Source organism: Vombatus ursinus, unplaced genomic scaffold (genome assembly GCF_900497805.2).
Source record: "Vombatus ursinus unplaced genomic scaffold, bare-nosed wombat genome assembly UNPS02015175.1, whole genome shotgun sequence".
Taxonomy (NCBI): Eukaryota; Metazoa; Chordata; class Mammalia; order Diprotodontia; family Vombatidae; genus Vombatus; species Vombatus ursinus.
This window is the reverse complement of record NW_020954953.1, coordinates 7,473,207-7,498,290: the sequence shown is the minus strand read 5'-3', so window position 1 is coordinate 7,498,290 and position 25,084 is coordinate 7,473,207. Positions and strand designations below refer to the sequence as shown.

Here is a 25,084-nt window from a genome sequence, read left to right as displayed (position 1 = left end):
TCCAGCCTCAGACACATAACACTTACTAGCAGTGTGACCCTGGGCAAGTCACTTAATCCTATTGGCTAGCCAAAAAAAAAAAAATTACTATTTGGTGGCTAATTGTCTGGTGATGGGCCTTTTTGCATTTAGAATTTGGAATCATGTATTTATTTGTATGTGTCTTATATCCCATTTGTAGATAAGTTCTTTAGGGGTAGAAATTGCTTATTTTTTTTCTTTTATTTCTGTAGCATGTAGTACACAAGGCTTTCTTGTACATACATGTGATGAAGACATATTTGTGGAGTTAAATGAGAGACAGGCATTGTCACTGGGCCCATACACAAAGCCTTTTCAGCTTACTAAGACCTACTAGATATTTTATTCTGTCTTTGAGAAGGCTCAAAGCATTTACCTCTGTTTTTCAATGATATGTCAGAATTGAATTTTAGTGATTTAGCACATTTTTTTAAAAATTAATTTTTAATATACACAGTAGACTGAGTTGACAGTAGATTATCAGATTCATTTAAAAAAAAACCCAAAATACCGAACAACAGTGAGAATATTTTACTAATTTATTTATTAAACATAACAGTGGTTCTTTTATTAATTTGTTTCAAATCCCCGAATGAAGCAATTTATCACTAATGTCTAGCAGGCTCTATTTTTAAGTGGATCAGTTTTCACATACAGACTATATTGTAAGAAAAGTATTCTTTTAAAGTATTTATCCTGGAATAAATGCTATCAATACTTAATTCAACTTTACAAAAAACAGAGTTAATAATTAGTGGTCATTTTAAATTTGACATTTTCTAGAGAAGAAGAACCTATTCGCTATGGAAACATTATGTACGACAGAAGGGTTATACGAGGCAACACTTATGCTCTACATTCATTTCCACCGGTAAGTACACTTCGAATTTTGGATGATCTAACATTATTGTCCTTTGAAAATAAGTAAGTATTTAACAGTAATATATTATTTGTTGCCATGACAAATAAAATATTACCAATCATTCAAGAAATAGAAGTATATAAATTAACCACTTATTTATGATATTTTATATTTCTTATACCAAAAATAAATTTAAAATATTATAGGATTTTCTGAAACAGGTATAGTTCCTCAACTGAACCTGTGTAATGTAGCATTATTAGACATAGGTTCCCCCCCAAAGATTAGTAAAAATTTACATTTTTATTGTATATATTTTTGATAATTTATCCATGCCTAAATTTATTCATTTTAGATTGTAACATATCATTTTTTTCCCTATTTATTTATTTATTTAGTTACTTACTTACTTATAATTTATTTATTTTTAGTTTTCAACATTTACTTCCACAAGATTTTGAGTTCCAAATTTTCACCCCTTACCCCTCCCCCCACCCCAAGATGGCATGCATTCTGAATACCCCTTCCCCTAGTCTGCTTTCCCTGCTCTCTCTCCCCGCTTTCCCCTTCTATTTTCCTGTAGGGCAGGATAGATTTCTGTCCCCCGTTTCCTGTATTTCTTATTTCTCAGTTGCATGTTTTTAAAATTTTGGGTTCCAAATTTTCTCCCTTCCTCCCTCCCCACCCACCCTCATTGAAAAGGCAAGCAACTCAATATAGGCTATACTTGTGCAGTTATGCAAAACACTTCCATAATAGTCATGTTGTGAAAAACTAACTCTATTTCCCTTAATCCTATCCCGCCCCCCATTTATTTTATTCTTTCTTTTGACCCTGTCCCTCCTCAGAAGTGTTTGCTTCTGATTACCCCCTTTCCCAGTCGGCCCTCCTGTCTATCATTTCCCTGCTCCCTTGTCCCCTTCTCCCCCTATTTTCCTGTAGGGTAAGACAGATTTTCATACCCAGTTGAGTCTGTATGTTATTCCCTCCTTAAGTCAAATCCTATAAGAATAAGATTCACTCATTCTCTCTCACCTTCCCCTGTTTCTCTTCCACTGTAAGAGCCATTTCTTTTCTGTAAAACATATCATTTTAGGGGCAGCTAGGTGGTGCAGTGAATAGAGCTCTGGCCTTGGAGTCAGGAGGACCAGAGTTCAAATCCAGCTTCAGACACTTGATACTTACTAGCTGTGTGACCCTGGGCAAGTCACTTAACCCCATTGCCTAGCCACAAAAAAAAAAAAAACAACATATCATTTTAAATCATCTGCATAGATGTGATAATTGAAGCCATTGGAGGTAATGAAATTGCCAAAGGAGAGAGTATAGAAAGAGAAAAGATAACCAAGGGCAAAACCTTCTTTTAAGATGTGTGAGAAGGATTAAGGAGAAGTTTGCCAAATTATTACTGTTTAAGCCCTAGAGGAGATTCAAAATTGAAATAAGGCTTAGTTTCTGCTCTCATGGAGCTTATAGTCTGTTTAGTAGTGGAATGAAGACATAGGGCCTGTCATGGGCCCCTTAAAATAATATATAGCACATAGAGATTCAAAACAAAGTAAAATGTTAAGTTGGAAGTAAAATAAAAATAACTCCATTTTGTTTAGTTGCATTGTTTTAGAGAATGCTTTCGTAATAAATCTTATGCAGGTAGTATTCTCCCCATTTTACAGATGAAGAAGCTGAGGCTCAGCTTATATGACTTACAGAGTCAGTCAATCCAGACATTTATTAAGTGCTTTATTATGTATTGACTACTAGGTAGACCAAGAAAGGCAGAAACCATCCCTGCCTGCAAGGACCTCATATTCTAATGGGAGGGGCAGCAGGTAAATAATTAAGTACATGTAAGATACAGACTAGATGAAAGTTGATCTCAGAGATGAAAACATTAGCAGCTGAAGAGCCAGGGAAAGGCCTCCTGAAAAAGTCAGGATTTGATCTGAGGCTTAGGAGCCATAGAAACTAAGAGGTGGAGGTGAAATGAAAAGCATTCCAGGTATGAAGTACCAAAACAAGATGGGGTAGCCTTTGTGAGGAACAAGGAAGTCAGTGTTACTGAATGGGAAGAGGGGGTGCGTGTGTGTGTGTGTGTGTGTGTGTGTGTGTGTGTGTGTGTGTGTGTGTGTGTGTGTGTAGAGGGTGGGGGGAGGGGCTAAAAGTGTAAACAAGCTTGAAAGATCAGAAGGGGCCAGGATGTAGAGAACCACCAAAGCCTGGCATTAGAGCATTGGAGGTAATAAGTAGCCATGGAGTTCATCACGCAGGGGGTCAGATGTGTTCAGACCTGTACATTAAGAAAATCATTTTGGCAGCAGGCATGGCTGATGAGTTGGAGTGGTGAGAGAATCGAGCCTGGAAGATCAGGTAGAAGGCTGTTGTGTTACCTTTAATGGAAGAGAAGATTTTCAAGCATTTGTGATGAAAAGTCCTGAGCTGAGGAGGAGCCTAAAGCACAGACACAAATCCAGAAAAACCTAGAAAGGCAAATTCATTTGAGCAACTGAAGGAAGCTGTGTGAGGATGTAGTACTAACATTCTAATGGGGAGGGGGAGAAAAGAAACAAGTGTTCCTTCAGAGCCTTGGTATCTTCAAAAGGGTATCAAGGGAAATAAAAAAAGAAAAACAGAGGTTCTGATGGGGTATTGGTTCTGTTCTGAGAGTTTAAGAGGAGAAAGAAAAGAGAGAGTAAAAAGAGGTGTATGCTAGTATAGAAAGGAAAATGAAAGGGTTCTCGTTAAATATGTGAACGTCTCATATTTGGAGTGTGAGAAAAGAACATACAAACGTGAAAGAAGAGGGAGAGTGGACATCAGGAGGATTGAAAACACATGTATGTACAACAGACAGTTTGGTAAAAGAATGCAATAAACTCAACAGGAAAACAGATGGGGTGTTTAAGAGGGAGGATAATATCAAGGAGAAAAGAGTCACAAGCAAAACAAACTTAATTATCCTAAAGGGAAAAAAAAACAGCAAAGAACTAGGATCTCAGGAGGTTAGGTTGCCTTAGATCACCTTTTAGACAATCGGGGAATGGCTACATAAACTGTGGTATATGGACATAATGGAATATTATCTCACCATAAGAAATGATGCAAGAGACCATGGTAGTTTGAATTGATGTAAAGTGAAGTGAGCAGAACCAAGATAAGTTTATACAAAGACAACAACATAGAGAAAAACATCTTTGAAAGACTTAAGAACTGATCAGCCATGTTTTCAGAGAATCTATGGTGAAACATGTTACTCACTTGTTGGCAGAGGTGTGAAGGGCACAAGGTGCAGAAACAGACCGAGGCAGCTGGGTAGAGTGGTTCCTAGAGCACTGAACTTGGAGTCATAAAGACCTGAGTGCCAATTTTGCCATAGACACTTTAGCTGTATGACCTGGGCTAGTCACCTAAACTGTACCACCATTTCCTCATCTGCAAAATGAGGATAATAGTACCTCACAGTATTGTGAGGATAAAATAAGATAACATGTCAAGTGCTTTTCAAATCTTAACTCACCATATAAATGCTAGCTATCATTATTTTGTTTGAATATGCTTAATTGTTCCAAGGGTTGTTTTTTTTTCCTCCTTTCTTTCTTTTGGTTAATTGGGGATGCAGAGGAGGGGGTAAGAAAAGAGTTAGTGATATCCCAAAAAAGAGGCCCATTAAAACATTTTTAAAGGCACAGAAGAGAACCGAAGGAACCACAGATAAACACGACAATACTGAAAGTAACATGAAGAATTTATTATATACTTTTTGGGAAAAACAAGAGGTTTGAAATGGAGATTCATGGTTTTATTTAGAATCCTCTTTTTGTCTTCTGCTACTTGTGGAAATGCTTTTTTTTTTGGTATTTAAGTTCATAATAAAAGATATATAAATTATATAAATATATAAAATATAAAATAAAATTTAGCAGACTGCCACTGAAAAAGACTGTTACAGTAATTCAAGTGTGGGAGATGGGAGATGCTAAGGACTTGAACTAGAGTGGTGGCTGTTTGAATGCAAAGAAGAGGATTTAGAGAAGAGTATAGGAAATTTGGCAATGGATTGTATAGGTGGGGTGATAGTTGAGGAGTCAAAGATGATTCTGAAGTGAAGCTGAGTGACTGAAAGAATGGGGATACTCACAACAGTGGCATACTCAGCAGTCATAGAAAGTTGAGTAGAGGGGAGAGAGTTTGGGTGGAGGAGGAAGATGATGACTTCTGTTTTCTACATAATGAGTTTGAAATGTCTATAGGACATCCAGTTCAAAAGGTCTGGTAGGCAGTTGATGATTCAAACTTGGGAGAGAGACTAGGGCTGATCATATAGATATGGAAATCATTTTACATAGACACAATAATTGAGCCCACTGGAGCTGATAAGGTCATCAAACCAGTTAGTATGAGAAGAAAAAAGGGTCCAGGACAGACCTTTGAGGGAAACCCACAGTTAGTGGTCATGACATGAATGAAGAGCCAGCAAAGGATACTGAGAAACAGTTGGATTGGGAGAAGAACCAAGAAAGATCAGTGTCACAGACATCTAGAGAGGAGAGCATGTCTTGGTAAAAAGCCCCTGAAAATCAAAGAGTTGGGCTAGATGGCTTCCAAGGTTCCTTCGAGCTCTAAATATGTCATCCAGTGATTAAAAAAAATCATTGTGCATTCAGCAGAAGGAAAGAACTCTAATCATCTCTTCAAAAAAACACAGGTATGCAGAGATTCAACATATAAATTGATCAGACAGAAGAAAGTTAAGTGCTTTCAGATAACAGACTAAAAAATGTGGCTAGACTTGAAGAAGGCCCTGAGTTGTATATTTTTGTTTGTTTGATTTTCTGAGAGACTTCAAGAAAGCAAAGAAAGTATCAAAGGCTAAAGAATCTAAGAAGCAAAAGACATAGAAGTGAATAATATTTCATGGGGGAAATCTCCATTATTAAATCTGTATTGTTGGTAGCTGGATCATATAAAGAAACTATTCCCAGGTGGAGACAGAAGAGGGAGAGTCAGGAACACATTGGTCAGGATTCCATAATAGAGGTGGTCAAGAGGCTAATAATTTTTCCATCTGTTTTTGAAGTATTGGGGGAGCAAGAATGGTGCATTAGCAGGAGAAGGTCAGGATTACAAATTAGGTACTGCCAAAAGAAAGTGACAGATCTGGTACTGAATTATTCCTACAGAGCACAGAGGGAGCAAGAAAGGATGATTCTCAAGGAAAGAGAGGTCACAAAATTGTCTCCATAGGGGGATAGTCTGGAGTTTGCAAAAGGAGCAGCACATTTTCGAACTCCTTCCCCATCCCCTCAACCCCACTTTTACCCCCTCCAGCTTATAGAGAAAGTGTAGCCAATACTGGAAAGGATGTTGGAGACTGCCACCCATAGCGAATGAGTGCCAAGAGATGGAAGGAACAGAAAGAAATAGGTTTAAGAGGGAAGGATGTTTATTACTTGTGGGTTACTCAGTAAATTTCTGGACCAGGATTCAAACCTAGTCTTTCCTGACTCCAAGTCCACTGCTCTTTCCACTGTCTGAAATTACTAAAAGAAGGATAGTCAGTGGTGTCAAATTCTGCCTTGAGGAAAAACTATCAGACTAGTGCTATAAACAGATTACTGTAATAGCTTTATGCTGATAAAATTAAGAATTTCAAAGAAATGGATAAATCATTCCAAAAACATAAAATAGCCAAAGTCTCAAAATAGGAAATTACGAATAGATCAGTTTCAAAAATGAGAAATTAGATAAGCCAGTAAAGGAATTGTAAAGTAAAAATTCAAAAAGACTGAACTAATTCATAAGTGAATTCTTCCAGGCCTTTATAAAGACTTCCTTCAGCTATATAAGCACTAGCCTACTTTATCTTTTCTTCTGTGAGGAAAATGTGACCTTGAAACCTGGAAGAGAGAAGGTATTAAAAGAAAAATACAGGTCAATATAATATTTTTTATACAAATAGTTTAATGTTCAAAAATAATTGACATGTAACAATGAAAAGCAAGTCAAATATTCAGTATAACATTAATGACTGTCAAAGCAAAAATATTAAATAGAAAATTGCAAACAGAATGGATTTCTATATTTAAAAAAATTATTATGATCCAGGAAGGACAAATTACCAGGAATGAAAGAATTACTTGAGATTAAACAAATAGTATATATAATTCATATCTATAAAAATCATGAGATTGTACCAGTAGATGTAGGTGTTGTGGTTGCATAGTGTGTTGTGAGAGTTGTCTTGAATGAATTTATAGACTCAGACTATCGCCAATCCAAGCAAAAACATTTATTGAGAATGACGCCCCTCAGAAGCAGGCTGGGTTCCAAGAGACACCAGCAACTTAGTGAGACAAGGTGGGCATTTTATAGTGTAATGATGCTCATCATCATTATACAACAGAAATTATGAATATTAAAAAGGCAGTAGGGTGTTGTCAAGGGATTAGGTAACAGGAGGGGCCCTAGCCTCGATGGAACTGTGCATGTGATTACCCATAATGCATGCAGAAAAGGGGGGATCAATATATGATAATGATATTATAATAAGGCTCTCTACATCATAAGTTTACTCTAGGTCAATTCTTTACTGTTACTGCACAGGTGCCTACTTGGGGAAAGTCCCTTCTATTGTTTTGGGGTCCATATCCTGCTCGAACATCCTGGTGGTGCTGTTTTCTGATTGGCTGAGTATTGTGGTCCTGTCTAAGACTAGATGGGTATGGTTGTGGTTGAGTGCATGGACATACCTGCTGTTTCTGTGAGAAATAAGAGAAATGGTTCTGGGGGCAGTGGCTAGCTAGAGGCAGTGGCTGGCATTCCATCACATGGACACACCTGCTGCCCTATTACGGCATGACTTCATGGACATACCTGCTGTTCTAGCGAAGCACATATCAGGAAGTTAGGATATTGAGACAGGGTTGGGGGGGCAGTCGCTAGGTAGGGGCAGTGGGCCTGTTGTTCATTGAGGCCTGTGGTTGAGTCTGGCGGCCTATGGTGTGGTTAAAGCCACATTGTGTGGTTAAATCAGGAAACGCCTCCTGTTCAGTGAGGCCATAAGGAAGTTAGAATATTGGGGCTAGGGGCAGCTTTATTAGGATTCCATCATTGGCAAGGAGGGGAAAGGGAAGGAATAAATATTTAAGTACCTAGTATGTGCCAGGCACTGTGCTAAGTGCTTTACAGTTGTTGCCTCATTTGATCTCTTTACAGATATTATTTCATTTGAGGAGGCCTTTAATAACATGCATCATCCATTTAGGTCCAAAAATACAACAAAAAATGAAGAAAAGAAAGACAGCATGCATAGTAAATAAAGAGCAGGCCTCAGAATCAAGATGGCCTAGGTTCAAAATCTACCTTTTTTTTTTTTTTTCCTGGCGAGGCATTTGGGGTTAAGTGACTTGCCCAGGGTCACACAGCTAGTAAGTGTCAAGTGTCTGGTCTGAGACCGGATTTGAGCTCAGGTCCTCCCGACTTCAGGTCTGGTGTTCTATCCATTGTGCCACCTAGTTGCCCCTAAAATCTACCTTTGATAATGACTTTGTGCCCCCTAGACAGGTCACCTAACCTCTTGGTGCCCTAAGCAACTCTGCTAAAAGTTGGGGGGCAGGCCGTCTTCTGCTTTGGTAGGAGTTTCCTCAGTTGTTCCCTAATACCAATGAAAACACAGTCTGATCCTAAAAATATAAACAAAAAGTATAGGAATAGGAAGATTTTTTCTGTAGCGCAAAAAGTGTCTTAAGTGAAGAACGTTGACAGTAAAGACAGTGAGAGACATTCTCACTAAAAATAGGTATAAAGATGATTGTCAGCGCTGCCACCTGTCACCACTACAATTTGAGAGTTTTAGAAATATTAGTGTTTATTGCTTTAATTTCTTTTTCATGCTTTATTTCTATATCTAAGACTCATGAGTTAAGTATTTCTCTATCAGAGGACCATGATTTATGTACTTAGGAAGGCCAAGAAATTCAGTAAAAAAAAATTTAAGTAATCAATTTTAAAAACATAAGAAATACACAAAAAATCTGCTTTTTAAAATAAATCATTAGGAAAAAAGGAGCTATTGATAGAAATAAAAATGTCATTTGTGATCATTACATTGTTGTGCATTAATCTATCAAGACATAATTACTTGTTGGCAACTCTAAAATGATTTCGATGGCAGTAGTTAGAAGGAGATTTTATATTACATATGGATATAGACATATATCTATAAACATACATATATAGAGATGCAGATAAGCAGGGTACTTTTGTTACTGTTGCTTTAAATTTAATATGCATTTGAAAAAACAGTATATAATAGAAGTTGACAGTTTATATAGTCTGTTTCTGTTCTTTGTATATTGAAACATTTATATTTGTTATGTTTATTAAGTTCATTAAAAAAAAAAAAAGACTTCAGAGATGGGGGAGCTCTCTACCTCTCAAAGCAGTCCATTCCAGTTTTGGATATCTCCAATTATTTGGAAGTTTTAGGAAGTTTTTCTTTACATCAAGCTTAAATCTGCATCTAACTTTCATACATTGCTCCCCATTCTGCTGAACAGAACAAGTCTGATACATCTTCTGCAAGACAGTCCTTCAAATACTTGAGGACAGCTACCTCTTCTACAGGCTAATATCCCTCTATTTTAGATTAAATTCTCAGATAAGACACTTCATTATCCTGGTCAACTACTGTGAATATTCTCCAATTTATAGCCTTCTTAAAATGTGGCACCAAGAAATGAGCACAATACTCCAGATTTTGTTGTGTCCAGGGAAGTGCAGTAGTACTATTGCTATAGCAGTAAGACAATAGAAGGTAAAGAAGAGGACTTCCAGGTTACATGATGACCAAGATGGAGATTTAGACATTTTCTCTGATCCTCACAACCTCTCATACCTTTCCAAAACAGAAATTATATGACAAAGATAAAGTAATTTCAACTGCTTCCATGGTCTAAGATACTAAGAATCAAAAAGAAAGTTAAAAAAAGTAATCATGAACAAGTGTCTACCTTGAGTTCAATTAGCATCCCCTCCCCTACCACCCACCATGCAGTGAGGTTGCATTAGCCAACTGGATCCATGGACTTGTAACAAAACACAACCCATTCTTGCCTTCTTTCCAGTGCCATGGAGATCCAAGTGCCAAACTGCAGAAACTTGCCGAGGCCCCAGCAGCCTGCATCCTGATAGCACTCTGTACTGAAAAAGATCGCTACAGGAGAGTGAGAGGAACAGAGGGACCAGACAGTACACATCTATGCTTGAAATAGAGCTCAACCCCACACCTGAACCCATCCCCTGCTCCTCTCAGAACCTCCAAGATCCAAACTACAAAGGACAGAAATCAACCCCACAGCATAGCAGTGCTCAACTGCCTGGGCAGGTAACTGAGAAACAGAGGGAACCCGGGGCTGCATAGGAGTAGGTGGTACTCCACTAAGCCTAAGGAAAAGAGCCAGTTCTGTCCCCCTAAAAGTAACTTGGGGCAGAGTCCTAGGCTGATGAACTTTGAGTTGCCCAGTATGGGAGGAGACTGAGACACTTTGAGATCCAACCCCCAAGGAAACCACCATCAGAGGGGAGAGAGTCAGAAAATGAACAGTAAGGGAAAATAAGGGAAAGGAAACAGTGAAATTACCGAGATTCTTAAGAGGCTGAAAACTCAGAAGACCTCTAGCATAGACATAAATCAACAAAAGGAATTATTAATAGCAGAAGTAAATATGGACTCCATATTTAGTAAATGAGTTCAGGCTCTATGAATAAATACAGTAAAACAGAAAAAAAATTATTGAACATTTGAAAACACAGAAGATCCTGTAGAATTTGAGAATGTGGAATGACAACACTGTTCCTAAGTGGTTTAAAAAGAGAAATGAGGGGGCAGCTAAATGGCGCAGTGGATAGAGTACCGGCCCTGGATTCAGGAAGACTTGAGTTCAAATCTGGCCTCAGACACTTGACACTAGCTCTGTGACCCTGGGCAAGTCACTTTACCTCATTGCCTCAGGGAAAAAAAGAGAAATGAGAATGAGAGTAGGATTTATGGCTTGCATAACAAAAATAATGAGAAGAATAGAAAAACTGGAATCTGCCATGGCAAGTCTTACTGAAGAAACAAAAGAGAGCCCAACTTATTGGGATTCAAATACACAGAAGTGAAGGAAAATCTAGAAGAAGAAAAACAAAAATAGTAACATTAAAGAAAACATGTTCCCTATTCAAGGAAAGCATATTGATCTGGAAGACAAGATGGACAAAAAAAACCCAAAAACTAAGGAGTCTATGTCTCCTAGAACAGTAAGACAAGTCAAAAAACTCAAACACCATAATGCAAGAAAACTCCCCAGAACTTCTGAATACAGAAAAAAGCAGTACCTTTTGAAAGAATGAATAGATCACCTCCAGAAAAAAACCCAAGGTGCTAAACTCCAAGATGCATAGTGCTCAAATTTAATAATTCAATTTAGAAACAAAAAATTCTTCAGGTAACCAGCAGAAAGACCTTCAAATACAGAGGAAAGGAAATTAGAATAACACGAGACTATTCTTGCATCCAGCAGAAAACTCAAGAATGGAATAATGTGTTCCAAAGAGCAATGGATGCTGCCCAGAGTGACTTGCCCTGAAAATCTGAGCTTAACTATATGAAGAAAAGATGGGCATTCAGTAATAAAGCGGTATTTGGAGCACTTTTAGAAAGAAAACCAGATCTGAAGAGATTACTTGCTTCTCAAATACCTCAATCAACCAAAATCTAGGTGGGGTGAATGAATACAGCAGCCAGTGACAACAGAACAACTGCAGAGACCAGTAAGAGACTTCTTTCTAAATGTACAGAAAGAGACAAGTTGAAAGCAGAAGTTAGGCAGAGGTAATGGTGAAGAGTGAGCCTGGGGCATTATGGACAGAACCTTGAGACACCCTGCCTACAGGTGAATCAGTGTCTTTTGTGGGACTGCATTACAAAATGGAAGGGTGCATAGAAGGGGGAGAGGAGGAGAAGGATAGAGGTGAGTACGTGATATGCCTGGGTCACATCAAAGGCTAGCAGTAAGGGGAAGGTGATCCCTGTGGACTCTCAGGAAGAGAAGACCCTAGAGCGAAGAAGATGGAAGGTTAGAAAGGAAGGGAGGGAAGAGAAGTTTTATTTTGATAATGGGGGTGGGTTTCCACTGAAGAATCCTCCTATGAGTGAAAAGAGCTATTTGGTAAAGGGAGAAGGGGGAGCATATGCTAAGTGTTGTCTGTGGGGATTTGGTGTTCAAAAAGACTGTTCAGCCTGACTCAGGAGAGGAGGGAGTTGGATTCCTCAGGGCATCTGGCACCTAGGGGAGTAGGAGGGGATGGATCTAGGGAGATTTTTAAATAAATGGGAAGGAAGTGACCAGGGGAGAATATAGGTCATTGGTAGGCTGCGTAATCAGGGGCATGGGGGAAAAGGGACTGCCATGCATCTTATCTGTTGCCTGCAAATATTGGCATTTTTCTGGGATTGTGGGACAATGGTAAAGGATAATACAATGGGATATTTCTACAAAGCAATGGCACAAACTGCTTAGAGGAAAGAACCCAGAATGTATACCGTGGAAGTTTTGACTCCATGGGAATGCAGAGAATAGAGAGGGACTAGCTAAGTATATGGGTAATGAAATAGAGGCGGGTCTAGAACAGAAAGAGAGGATGGATAATAAAGAGAGTGAGAGAAATTCTGTCTGGAAGGGAACACAAAAATGGGGTCAACAAATGGGAGAGGAGATCAAGGGTGAGGGGAAGAGAACCAATGGGAATAGGGCTTTTATAAAAAAAAAAAGATTAAGCTAAAGCAACTGGAGAGACATAATTCTGTGTTTATAATGGAATAGGGGAAAAATCATAAATTGAAAAAAACCTAATATTAGAGACAAATGGAGGAAAATATAAACCTAACTCTTATAATTTTAAATATGAGTGAATTAAACAATCCAATAAAATGAAAAAGAGTGACAGATTAGGAAAACAAAATCCTACAATCTATTGCTTACAAGAAACACCTTTTAAAAAGAGACACACACAGGAAAACCAAAGGGACTGGGGGAAAAAAATTGCTGTGTATCAAGTGAATCCAAAAAAGTAAGAGTTTCAGTCATGTTATCTGACAAAACAAATACAAACTTTAAAAAAAATAAAAAGAGTTAAACAAGGAAACTGTATCATGTTGAAAGAAACCATAAACAAAGCCCAATATCAGTGATAAACTTAGACACTCTAAATACCTTAGCATCCAAATTCATAAAAAACACATTAACTAAGCTACAAGAAGACATAGATAGTAACACGATTTTGTCAGGAATTGTGTGTCCCTTTCTGAGTTCTAGATAAGTCCAAAGGAAAAATAAACAGAAGGAAAAATACGGAATGAAATTGCTAGAGAAATTAGAACTAAAAGATTTATGGCATCTTCTCAATGGGACTTCAAAATAATATTCATATTTCTTAGCACCACATAGAACTTAAAAAAATGTCCATGTATTAGAGCACAAAGATACTGTAAAGGAATGTAAAAAGGCAGAAATATTAAATACATCTTTTATAACCCACAACACAATAACAATAGTAATTGTTTCAAGGACCACAAACAAAAGACAGACCCAAATAGAAACTTAATGATGAAATCCTAAATAAATGGGTCAAAGAAACAATAATTATATGAAAGAAAATGATAATGATGAAACAGCACACTGAAGTTTCTGGGATGTAGATAAAGCAAATCTTGGGAAAAATCATATCCTTATAAACATGTATTAACAAAAGAAAAAAAGAGGATTAATGAACTGAATATGCATTTTAACAAATTAGAGAAAGCCAACAAATGAATCTAAAATAAGCACAAAAGAGAAGATATTAACACTTAGCAGAGAAATAGATAAGTTGGAAACCAAAACAAACATAGAAAATGATAAAAAAAAAAGCTGATTCTTCAAAAAGATTAAGTAAAATTGTTAACTTTCAAATCAAAAAAATAGCAAATGAGCAAGGTGAAATCACAACAACATTTTTCATGTGATTGTTAGTAGTCTACAGTTCTTTTGAGAACTATTTCTTCATTTCATTTGACCACTTACCTACTGGGAAATGGCTTTTGATTATGTGTGTGTGTGTGTATACATAAATATATACATTTCTGATAGTTGTCTGTTATTTCATATATCAAACCTTTTCCCAAGAAATTTGATAGGATTTTTTTCCCTCTCCAGTTATCTTCTAGTTTTTTTTCTAATGAATCGTATGCCCTCTAATGTTCAGTCCTGTGTATTCACTTTAGTTATTCATTATTGTGTCAAATTGCATAAGATAGTGATCTAAATTTTATTTTTGCCAAAGTAGGTTCCTGAAAAATGCTCCAAATCTTTAATAAGAAGAGAAATACAAATCAAAACAACCATGAAGTTTCATCTCACAGTCAGTAAATTGGCAAAAATGATAAAAGACAAGAATAGTCAACATTGGAGGAGTTCCAAAAGATAGACGCACTGATACATTGTTGATGGAGCTGTAAATTGGTACAACCATTTTTGGAAAGCAGTTTGGAATTATGCAAATAAAGTAGCTAAAATGTCCCTACTCTGACACAGAGACTCTACTTGCTAGGCATATACCACAAGGAGGTTCTTGTTCAAAAGAAAGTTCCTATATATACCAAAATATAGCAACATTTTTTGAAATAATGAAGAACTAGAAATAAAGTAGATAGCCATTGTTTGGAGAATGACTCACACTTTGTGGTTCATGAATATACTGATATATTGATGTGGTATAAGACATGATGAATGTGAAAAAAACGAAAGTATGGGAAGACATGAACTAATGTTAGTGAAATAAGCAGAAATAGGAAAACAACATACTGAGTGATGACATCAATGTAGATGGAAAGGGTAAGAAAACAAAATGCTTTGTAATTGTCATGACCAAACCTAGCTTCAAAGAAGCAATGAGAAAATTCACCTCCCTTCTTTGCAGATGCTGTGGATGTGGAACAATGAATGTAATACTGTCAGACTTGGTTGATTTGTTGGTTGGTTTTTCTGGACCATTTTCCCCCTCCTTTTCTTTGCTATAAGGGCTAGCTCTTCAGGGAGGTGAAGAAGATGTATCTTTGTCTTTGCACATATAAATATGTAGATTTAAATAGAGATAAGAATGTAATAGAGAAAAATTATTCTTTGAAATAATCTGTAAGAATTCTTTTTAGCACTTGCACTCCATCTTCTAATCTTAAATGATGGGCTTTTATATTTCTGTTTTTGATTCATTTGGTGTTATGTGTTGTGAGGTGAAAACTAAATACCATTTCCCCATCCGTTTTTATTGAATAGTAATTCCCATTTTCTGTATTTAGTAATTTTGGATTTATCAAAAGCTAGTCTACTATATGTCTTTGCTTCTGATTTTGTATTACTTATTCTTTTACATATAACTACTTTTTTTTAACCTCTTAGAAGACAGTATTATTGACAATTACCACTTTGTATTATAAAATCTGAAAGTACAGGTCCCCCTGTTTTTTTCCTTCATAATTATCACTAATGTTATGAGCCCTTTGGTACTTTGATGTTGATTAAAAATCTATAAAATAGTTTGGATAATATTGCCATTTTTATCATAGTTTGCTTACAAGGGTGTTATCCAAGAATGACTACATCAAATGCAGAAGATATGTGTTTTAATAGTAGATGAGCCCCCAAATTATAACCTTTGTTTTAGGGATCATGATGACATAAAAGGCCTGGGTAAACTTTAGGAATTTTATTCAGTGACTTGTAACCCCTACCCAGGAAATCTGGAGAAAATCATCACCTAATTGACTATAAATAGAATCATAGGGTTTAGAGCTAGAAAGAACCTGGGACATCATCTAATCTAAATAAGTCATTTTATAGATCAGTAAAGAAATACTTGATGAGGTCCAGACTTGTCTCACATGGGAGGTGACAGCCTGTGTTCTAATCTCCATCCTCAATTGTGATATATGCTTTAAGACATAAGCACTTAGAGGAAAGAAAATTTTGTTAGTATATTGAAGAAAACAGTCTTTCAATAAACAGCTCTCTCTCTCTTCCCCTTTTAGTTTCCTGAGTATTCCCAGAAATTTCTATTGTTCTTTCCAAAGTTCTCCACTGTTGCCTGCAGATATCTCCAAGTATAGCTCTGATTCATCTAAAAAGTGGACTTACATTCTAGAAAGGCTTTTAAAAAATCCTCTCTGTTGTTGGCTTGGCCATTGCCACTAAGGGGAAGCGCTTAAGAGTCTTCTTCATCTACCAAGATATTCTGTTCTTTCAACATCACAGTTTGAGGGGGCAGCTAGCTGGCTCAGTAGATAAGAGTACCGGCCCTGGAGTCACGAGGACCTGAGTTCAAATCCAGCCTCAGACACATAACCCTTACTAGCTGTGTGACCCTGGGCAAGTCACTTAAGCCCAATTGCCTCATCAAAAAGCAAAAAACAACAACAAAAAAAAATCACAGTTTGAGTGGTACACACTGGTGACTTCTGACTAAAATTATTCCCTTTTTTCACTGTACCTGTCACTGTACATTGTACCTGTAAACACAAATCAGCTTGCCCAAGTCTAAGCCCTCTTATTCAGAACTGTAACAAGATTTTTTATTCATTTTATTTTTTGCCTGGAACAACTAACAGAAACCATTCCCAAGGAAATACATTAAATATGGGCTCATTTGGGCAGGAGATGTAGGAGACAGAGACCCCAGGATACCATATGGGGGTGGGGGGGATTCCACCCAGCGGCTGTAAGTTACTTTTTTAAAAATATCTTGGTAAGTCAGTAGGTGCTAAACCCTAATTCAGCACACTGCACCAAAGGCCTGGTTGTCCCAGTCTAGTCATAGCTCTGCTTGCATTGTTCTTTAACTTCAGAAGAATCCCCATCAGAAACTTTAGGCTTCGATACGTGGAGGACAAATGTTGATACATTTTCCCAGTTAATACTTGGTGGGGATATTTTCTACCCGTAGATAGATAGATAGATAATAGCTAACATTTATGTAGTGTTTACTACATGCCAGGCACTGTGCTAAGCACTTTACAATTATTATCTTATCTGATCCTCACAATAGCCCTAGAGGGAAGGTGCTATCCCTGTTTTACAGATGAGGAAACTGAGGCAAGCAGGTTAATTGACTTTCCCAGGGTCACGCAGCTAGTAAGTGTCAGATAAATAAGAAAAAGAGAGGGATTCATTTATTAAGTTCTTAGTATGTTTCAGATGCTGAGGATACTAAACAAGCAAATGAGACAGTCCCTTCTTTCAAAGAGCTTAATGGGTAAAAATAGTACCTAAAGGGAAGCTGCAAAGGGAATGGGACACCACATGTGGCAAGCCTGCAGCATGGGCTAAGAAGTGGGAAGGAGTCTTGGGCCTCAGCAAGGTCAGGGAATATTGAGGAGTTGATATAGCATTCTAATTTGCTCTGTCATTGGCTCTTACTGCTTGGGTGTGAATATCAGCTCACCCAAAGTTATTAAGAATCTGCCTGTTAATCAGACTTGCAGGTGGAGACTGTGTTTTGACAAGTTTTCAAGCAAGCATTCTTTCCAGTGGTTACCATTTAGGCTTCCAGGTTAATCAATGAAAGATGAGAAGTGGGGAAACAATCTAGGACCTGTCATTTACCTTATTTTAATCCTAAGTTAACAAAAATTTTACATCATTTTACAGACTACTCAACCCGATCCCATTGAACTCCAAAGACAGCAAGAGATCAAGAGAAAAGCTCTTGCCAGAAAGCGAGCCAGAGAACATCTTCGACTAAGAAGTCCTGAACCTGTAGAAGGCAGAAAACATGTTGATGTACAGACAGGTATATCACCTCAAAAAAAATCACTGTTTTTGTTTTGTTTTTACACTCTATCCCCTTAATTTATGTTAGCCTGTTTACAACATTATTCATGCATCTGATATACAGACCGTTTCTCTGGTGACTTAAAATTCATGTCATGAACATTTTTTTTCAGTGTCTTCTGTGTGCAGAGAGTACTGTACTAAGTATTGTAGGGCTAGCTGGTCAGAGTAGGGGAGAAAAATTTTCATTCTTTTGGATTTGTTTTATAGTCTTGATTTCTCATAAAAAGTCGCTAGCTGCCAATTGCTCTATTCTAATTTTTAAGGAAGTATTTTCTTCAGTAAGCTTTTGAACTTCTTTTTCCATTTGGCCAATTTTGCTTTTTAGGGCATTCTTCTCCTCATTGGCTTTTTGAACCTCTTTTGCCATTTGGGTTAGGCTGGAAGCTCCAGAGACAGCCGCTGCCCCAGGGCTGTGCTTGGGGAATGGGGCTGGGACCCTGTGCTTCTCTCTCACTGTAGACAGAGACTTTTCCTTCTGACCTTCTAAGATGTCTTTGGCATTCATGGGTTGAAAAGTCTGGAATCTGCCACAGCTGCCCATGATTTAGTCCTCTGAGGCCTGCTCCAGGTTCGCTGAGGCCTGTGTGCCAATGCTAAACTGCACTCTTTTCCCCGCCTGGCACGATATACCTTTCTGATCAACCATCCAGGCTGTTTTGGGCTGGAAATTTGTTTCACTCTGACTTTTTGTGGGTTCTACTGCTTTAGAATTTGTTTAGAGCCATTTTTATAGGTATTTGGAGGGATTTGGGGGAGAGCTCAAGCAAGTCACTGCTTTTACTCCACCATCTTGACTCCGCCCCCTAGAATGATATTCTAATTCTTTAATTTTGTTCTAGTTATGAATAGATGAAACCCCAGTAACTTGTTTAGGCTGCCCTTTTGCCTTGGCCTCTTTGCTTTTCTCTTTCCCCTTGTCTTTCTGGGAAAGGCTGTGTCCAGTCAATGCTGTGTGTCCAATAGACTTGCTCAGAGCCCCCAACTTAAGAAGAAGAGCAGACAGTGGGGCATGAGCCAGAGAGAAGTAGGATGACTGCCATTCCAAAGGACTGCTCACTTGACCGTTTAAAGTAATGGAGTGACAGAAGGAAGAATCAGATGAATTTGGGAGACATCACAAACATTTACAAAAGCATGGTATTTCAGTGATGTGGAACTTCAACCGTCTGGACATCTGTTGGAGCTCACTCTGACCCAACGTAAAGCAGCTAATAAGTTCTTGACTTGCTTTTAATTATGATTTCACTCTTCAGAAAAGTAGAGGAAGTGAAAGAGGAAATGCTGTTCTGAGCCTGGTTTAAGGAACAAGGAGGAATTGGTTGCCTAAGTAGAACTAATGGGAATAGTGGAGGGGAAGAACCTGTTCCATCTTAGAACTATACAAGAGGAAGGGAAATCCAGTCGTAGCACGAGGGGTTGGGCAGAGCAGTGTGGAACGTTAGGTTTTAGAGGAGCATGTTTCATAATGTTCAAGGAAAGGGGAAATAAGATCTAATGGCTTAAGATTCTGTGGAAAAAGTTAGCTAAGCAATTGAGGAAGTTTTTGAAAACAAAAGTGAAGGTGGGAGCAGAGCCAAGATGACAGAATAAAGGCAGGGAATTGCTTGTGCTTTCCCAAATTACCCTTCAGACATCGTTAAAAAAACAACTCAAAACAAATTCTGGACTGGAAGTACATGGAAGTACTACACAAAAGCTAGCCATGTATTAGGACATTAAAATGCAGAAAAACAAAAATAGCAAATGCATCCTTTTCAGATCATACATAATGCAGCAAAAATTATATTCAATAAAGGGCCATGGAAACATAGATTAAAAATTAATTGGAAAGTAATTCTAAAGAATGAGTGAGTCAAAGAACAAATCATACAAACAGTCAATAATTTCATTAAAGAGAATGACAACAATGAGACAACATACCAAAATTAATGGGATGTGGCCAAAGTAGTACTTAAGGGAAATTTTATCTCTCTGAATGCTGACATCAGTAAAACAGAGAAAGAACAGATCAATGAATTGGGTGTGGGGAAAAAAAAACTAGAAAAAAGACGAGTTAAAAATCCCCAATTAAACACCAAATTGAAAAGCCTGAAAATCAAAAGAAAGATTAACAAAATTGAAAGTAAGAAAACCATTGAACTAGTAAGTAAAACTAGAATCTGGTTTTATGGAAAAATCAATAAAATAGATAAACCACTGGTTAATTTGTTTTGAAAAAAAAAAAAGAAATTAGAAAACCAAATTACTAGCATCAAAAATGAAAAGGGTGAATTCACCACCAATGAAGATGAAATTAAAGCAATCTTTAGGGCTATTTTGCCCAATTATATGCCAACAAATCAGATAATCTAAGTGAAATGGATGAATATTTGCAAAAATATAAATTGGCCAGATTAACCAAAGAGGAAATAGAATACTTAAATAACCCTATCTTTGAAAAAGAAATTGAACAAGCCATCAATGAACTCTCTAAGAAAAAAACCCCAGTACCCAATTAACTAAAAAACTAGTTGGAAATAATGAACGACTTTAGCAGAGTTGCAGGATATAAAATAAATCTACATAAATCATTAGCATTTTTATATATTATGAATAAAGTCTAGCAGCAAGAGATAGAAAGAGAAATTCTATTTAAAACAATTGTAAGCAATATAAAATACTTGAAATCTACCTGCCAGGACAAGCCCAAGAACTATGTGAATACAATTACAAAACACTTTTCACACAAATAAAGTTAGATCTAAGCAATTGGAAAAATATTAGTTGCTCATGGGTAAGTTGAGTCAATATAATAAAAATGACAATTCTAGCTAAATTAGTTTACTTATTCAGTGCCATACCAATTAAACTACCAAAAAATTATTTTATAGAGCTAGAAAAAATAGTAACAAAAACTATCTGGAAGAATACAAGGTCAAGAATACCAAGGGAATCAATGAAAAAAAAATGTGAAGGAAAGTGGCTTAACCATACCAGATCTCAAACTGTATTAGAAAACAGTAATCATCAAAATAATATGGTGCTGGCTAAGAAACAGTGACAGATCAGTGGAAAGATTAGGTGCACAATACACAGCAGGAAATGACTGTAGTAATCTAGTGTTTGAAAGATGCAAGCTTTTGGAACAAGAACTCACTATTTGACAAAAACTACTGGGAAAACCGGAAAGAAGTTTGGCAGAAACTTAAGTATAAACCAACATGTCACACTGTATACCAAGGTAAGGTCAAAATGGGTACATGATTTAGATATAAAAGAGTGATACTATAAGCAAATTAGGGTAACATGGAATAGTTTACCTGTCAGTTCTGTGGATAAGGGAAGAATTTATGACCAGACAAGATAGAAAGCATTATGGGATGTAAAATGGATTATTTTGATTATATTAAATGAAAAGGTTTTTGCACAAACAAAACCAATGCAGCCACGATTAGAAGGAAAGCAGATAACTGAGGGAAAAAAGTATAGCAAGTTTCTCTGATAAAGACCTTAAAGAACTGAGTCAAATATATAAGAATATGAGTCATTCCCCAATTGATAAATGATCAAAGGGATATGAAGGGGCAGTTTTCAGATGATGACATCAAAGCTATCTATAGTCATATAAAAAAGTACTGTAAATCATTATTGATTAGAGAAGTAGAAATTAAAACAATTCTGAAGTGCCATCTTATATTATCAGATTGGCTAATATGACAGAAAAGGAATATGACAAATGTTGGAAGGGTTGTGGAAAAATTTGGACACTAACGCATTGTTGGTGGAGTTGTGAACTAATCCAACCATTCTGGAGAGCAGTTTGGAACTATGCTCAAAGGGCTATAAAACTGTGCATACCTATGATCCAGCAGTAGTACTACTAGGTCTGTATACCAAAGAGAGCCAAAAAAAAAGGAAAAGGACTTATATGTACAAAAACATTGTGATTCTTTTTGTGGTGGCAAAGAGTTGGAAATTGAGAGGATGATTATCAATTGGGGAATGGCTGAACAAGTTGTGGTATATGATTATGATGGAATACTGTTCTGATATAAGAAATGATAATTAGGATGCTTTCAATAAAATCTGGACTTAACATAAACTGATGCAAAATGAAGTGAGCAGAACCAGGAGAACATTGCACACAGTAACAGCAGTATCATATGATGATCAACTGTGATTGACAGCTATTTTCAGCAATATAGTGATCTAAGACATTTTCAAAGGACTCATGATAAAAAATGCCATCTACCTCCAGAGAAAGAGTTAATGGTGTCTGAATGCAGATCGAAGCATGTTTTTTTTTAACTTCCTCTGTTTTTCCTGGTTTTTTTTGTATTGTCTTTCACAACATGACTAATATGGAAATGTTTTGCGTGACTGAACATGTATAACCAATATAAAATTGCATGCCTTCTCAAAGAAAGGGGAGGGAAGAGAGAAAAGAATTTGGCACTCAAAAAATTTTAAAAATGAAAGTTAAAAATGTTTACATGTAATTTGGAGCAAAAAACAAAAGAAATAGAAAGTAAAGATACAAACAAACAATTTTTATCAAGGGAAAGGAAGGAAATGTACTTCTTTTGCCTATTTTTCCAAGTAGTTTATATATGGTATTGGAATTAATTTTGTTAAATGTTTGGCAGAATTCACTTGTGAACCCATTTGGTACTGGGGATTTTTTCTTAGAGAGTTCATTGATGACTTGTTCAATTTCTTTTTCAAAAATAAGGTTATTTAAGTATTCTATTTCCTCTTCTGTTAATCTGGGTAGTTTATATTTTTGCAAATATTCATCCATCTCACTCTAGATTGTCTGATTTGTTGGCATATAATTGGGCAAAATAGCTCTTAAAGATTGCTTTAATTTCATCTTCATTGGTAATGAATTCACCCTTTTCATTTTTGATGCTAGTAATTTGGTTTTCTAATTTCTTTAAAAAAAAAACAAATTAACCAGTAGTTTATCTATTTTATTGATTTTTCCATAAAACCAGGTTCTACTTTTACTTACTAGTTCAGTGGTTTTCTTACTTTCAGTTTTATTAATCTCTCTTTTGATTTTCAGGATTTTCAGTTTGGTATATAATTGGGTATTTTTAATTTGTCCTTTTTCTAGTTGTTTTTTTTTTCCACACCTAATTCATTGACCTACTCTTTCTCTGTTTTATTAATGTCAGCATTCAGAGATATAAAATTTCCTCTAAGCACTGCTTTGCCCACATCCCATTAATTTTAGTATGTTGTCTCATTGTTGTCATTCTCTTTAATGAAATTATTGACTGTTTGCATGATTTGTTCTTTGACTCACTCATTCTTTAGAATTAGATTATTTACTTTCCAATTAATTTTTAATCTATGTTTCCATGGCTCTTTATTGAATATAATTTTTACTGCATTATGATCTGAAAAGGATGTATTTGCTATTTCTATTTTTCTGCATTTGGTTTGAGGCTTTTAATGTCTTAGTACTTGGTCAGTTTTCCAATAAATAATACAAAATTTGTTAAAACAATGCCATCAATTTTTAAAGGATACATTTTTTTCAAAAGCAGGAAATGAGAGGTTCTTTCTGTAATGAGAAATCTATCAGTAAAAGAGAACAAGATAAATTGAGAATGAATATCAACAATATGGAGAATGTGATGGAAATTTCAGATACAAGCAGAGAATATATGAGAAATAAAATTTACATTCTGGAAAGCAAATCAGAAGTAACAGAATATGCAACAAAATAAAAAAAAAACTTGAGACCCTTATAAACGAAGATGCTAACTAGAACATACAGTTTAGAAAGCTAATTTAAATTACAGTATTAACTTGAAAAAAAGGCACAGAAGCAATGTTTTTCAGGAAAATTACACGAGATCATTTAAAAATATCTTTCTAGATGACTGACTTTGATCGACTTGGCTCTTCTCAGCAATGCAAGGATCTAAGACAACTCCAAAAGACTCACGATGGAAAATGCTATCCACATCCAGAGAAAGAACGATGGAATCTGAATGCAGATGGAAATATACCATTTGCCCTCCTTTTCCTTTGTTATTTTGTTTTATTCCTTCACTCTTTTGCTTCCTCCCATTAGTTCTAATTGTTCTTTTCATCATGATTAATGGGAAAATATGCTTAATATGAGTGTATAAGTAGAGCCTATATCAGATTGCACACCATCTTGGGGGGGGAGAAAAGAGGAAGGGGGAGAAAATTTAAAACTCAAAATCTTATGGAAGTGAATGTTGAAAAATAAAAATTAACTATTTTTTAAAAATATCTTTCTAGAATTATAAAACTATTGAGGTTTTAATTCTATAATCTCTCCACTTCTCCTTTACCTCTTCCCAGTAATACAATAGATTCTGTTCCTTAAATTTCATTGTACTATACCAACTCTTGCAGTGTAGTTATGTATTTCCAGGAACAGAAGAGAATCCCAGCTTAATTATACTTGCAGGGAGCATAACTAATTATAATTTACTGCTATTAAAATAAAGATTACAGTGAATATGTTATTAACATTTAATAAAGGCAGCCTCTGCACTGGAACCTGTGGCCTTCTAGGTCCTCGGGTGCAGCCTTTTGACTGAGCCCAAGTTTTACAGAACAAATCCTTTTATTAAGGGAATTTGTTCTTGTGAAGTTTGGATTCAGTCAAAGGGCCGCTCCTGAGGACCTAGAGGGCACCTGTGGCCTTCAGGCCACAAGTTCCCCACCCTGACTCAGTATTTTTTGTCCTGAATCTTGGGTGGCCGTAGCACATGTGACAGGAGCTGACCAGTTCTACCAGGACTGCACTGTTTTCTTTTCGAGACTTAACTAAACAACCTTACGCTTTTTACAATCACATCATTTTCGAGGAAACAGAACCCAGGTACTTATAATATACCACCCTGAGTGATATAATCCCTTTGGTGCTCAATAGCACTATCTCTGATTCGTCAGTCACCGAATGATTATATGTATCATCCTCTTCCCTCTGGAGGAAAGACCCTGTTCTGACCAGAGTGCCTTAGTTCCCCACTTCAAAGCCCAGGTCTGTGTCACATAACCCAAAATCAGAGACTAAGACTCAGTGTACTCATATCACCTCTGTGCTTATAATTCTACCAGGATAATTTATTGACATTTCATCCTGTGAAAGCTAAATTTTAGGAATTTATTCACATTATGAGAACCATATACCAGAATGAGCCTTATATCTCTCTGAGCTAAGATTTGATCAAATTTATATATTTAAGGGCCAGGGAGAAAAGGTAACGTCAGGTAGCTTAATGAGTGATATTCTTTTAAAAGTGTCGAAAATCTGTCATAATTC

At 36.5% G+C, this 25,084-nt stretch overlaps 1 protein-coding gene across 2 annotated transcripts in view; it reads left to right on the top strand.

Annotated features, from left to right (window-relative positions):
- Positions 1 to 25,084, top strand: part of LOC114031490 (radial spoke head protein 3 homolog B-like) — an 80,770-nt gene that overhangs the window by 8,577 nt on the left and 47,109 nt on the right. Inside the window, exons 2-3 of one of the 2 annotated variants that reach the window (XM_027846583.1) lie at positions 805 to 892; positions 17,605 to 17,746. In XM_027846583.1, the coding sequence (XP_027702384.1) occupies positions 805 to 892; positions 17,605 to 17,746 (230 nt within the window). Of the gene's footprint in view, positions 1 to 804; positions 893 to 10,055; positions 10,266 to 17,604; positions 17,747 to 25,084 lie in introns of those variants that run through there. The other variant, XM_027846584.1, reaches the window with a different exon arrangement.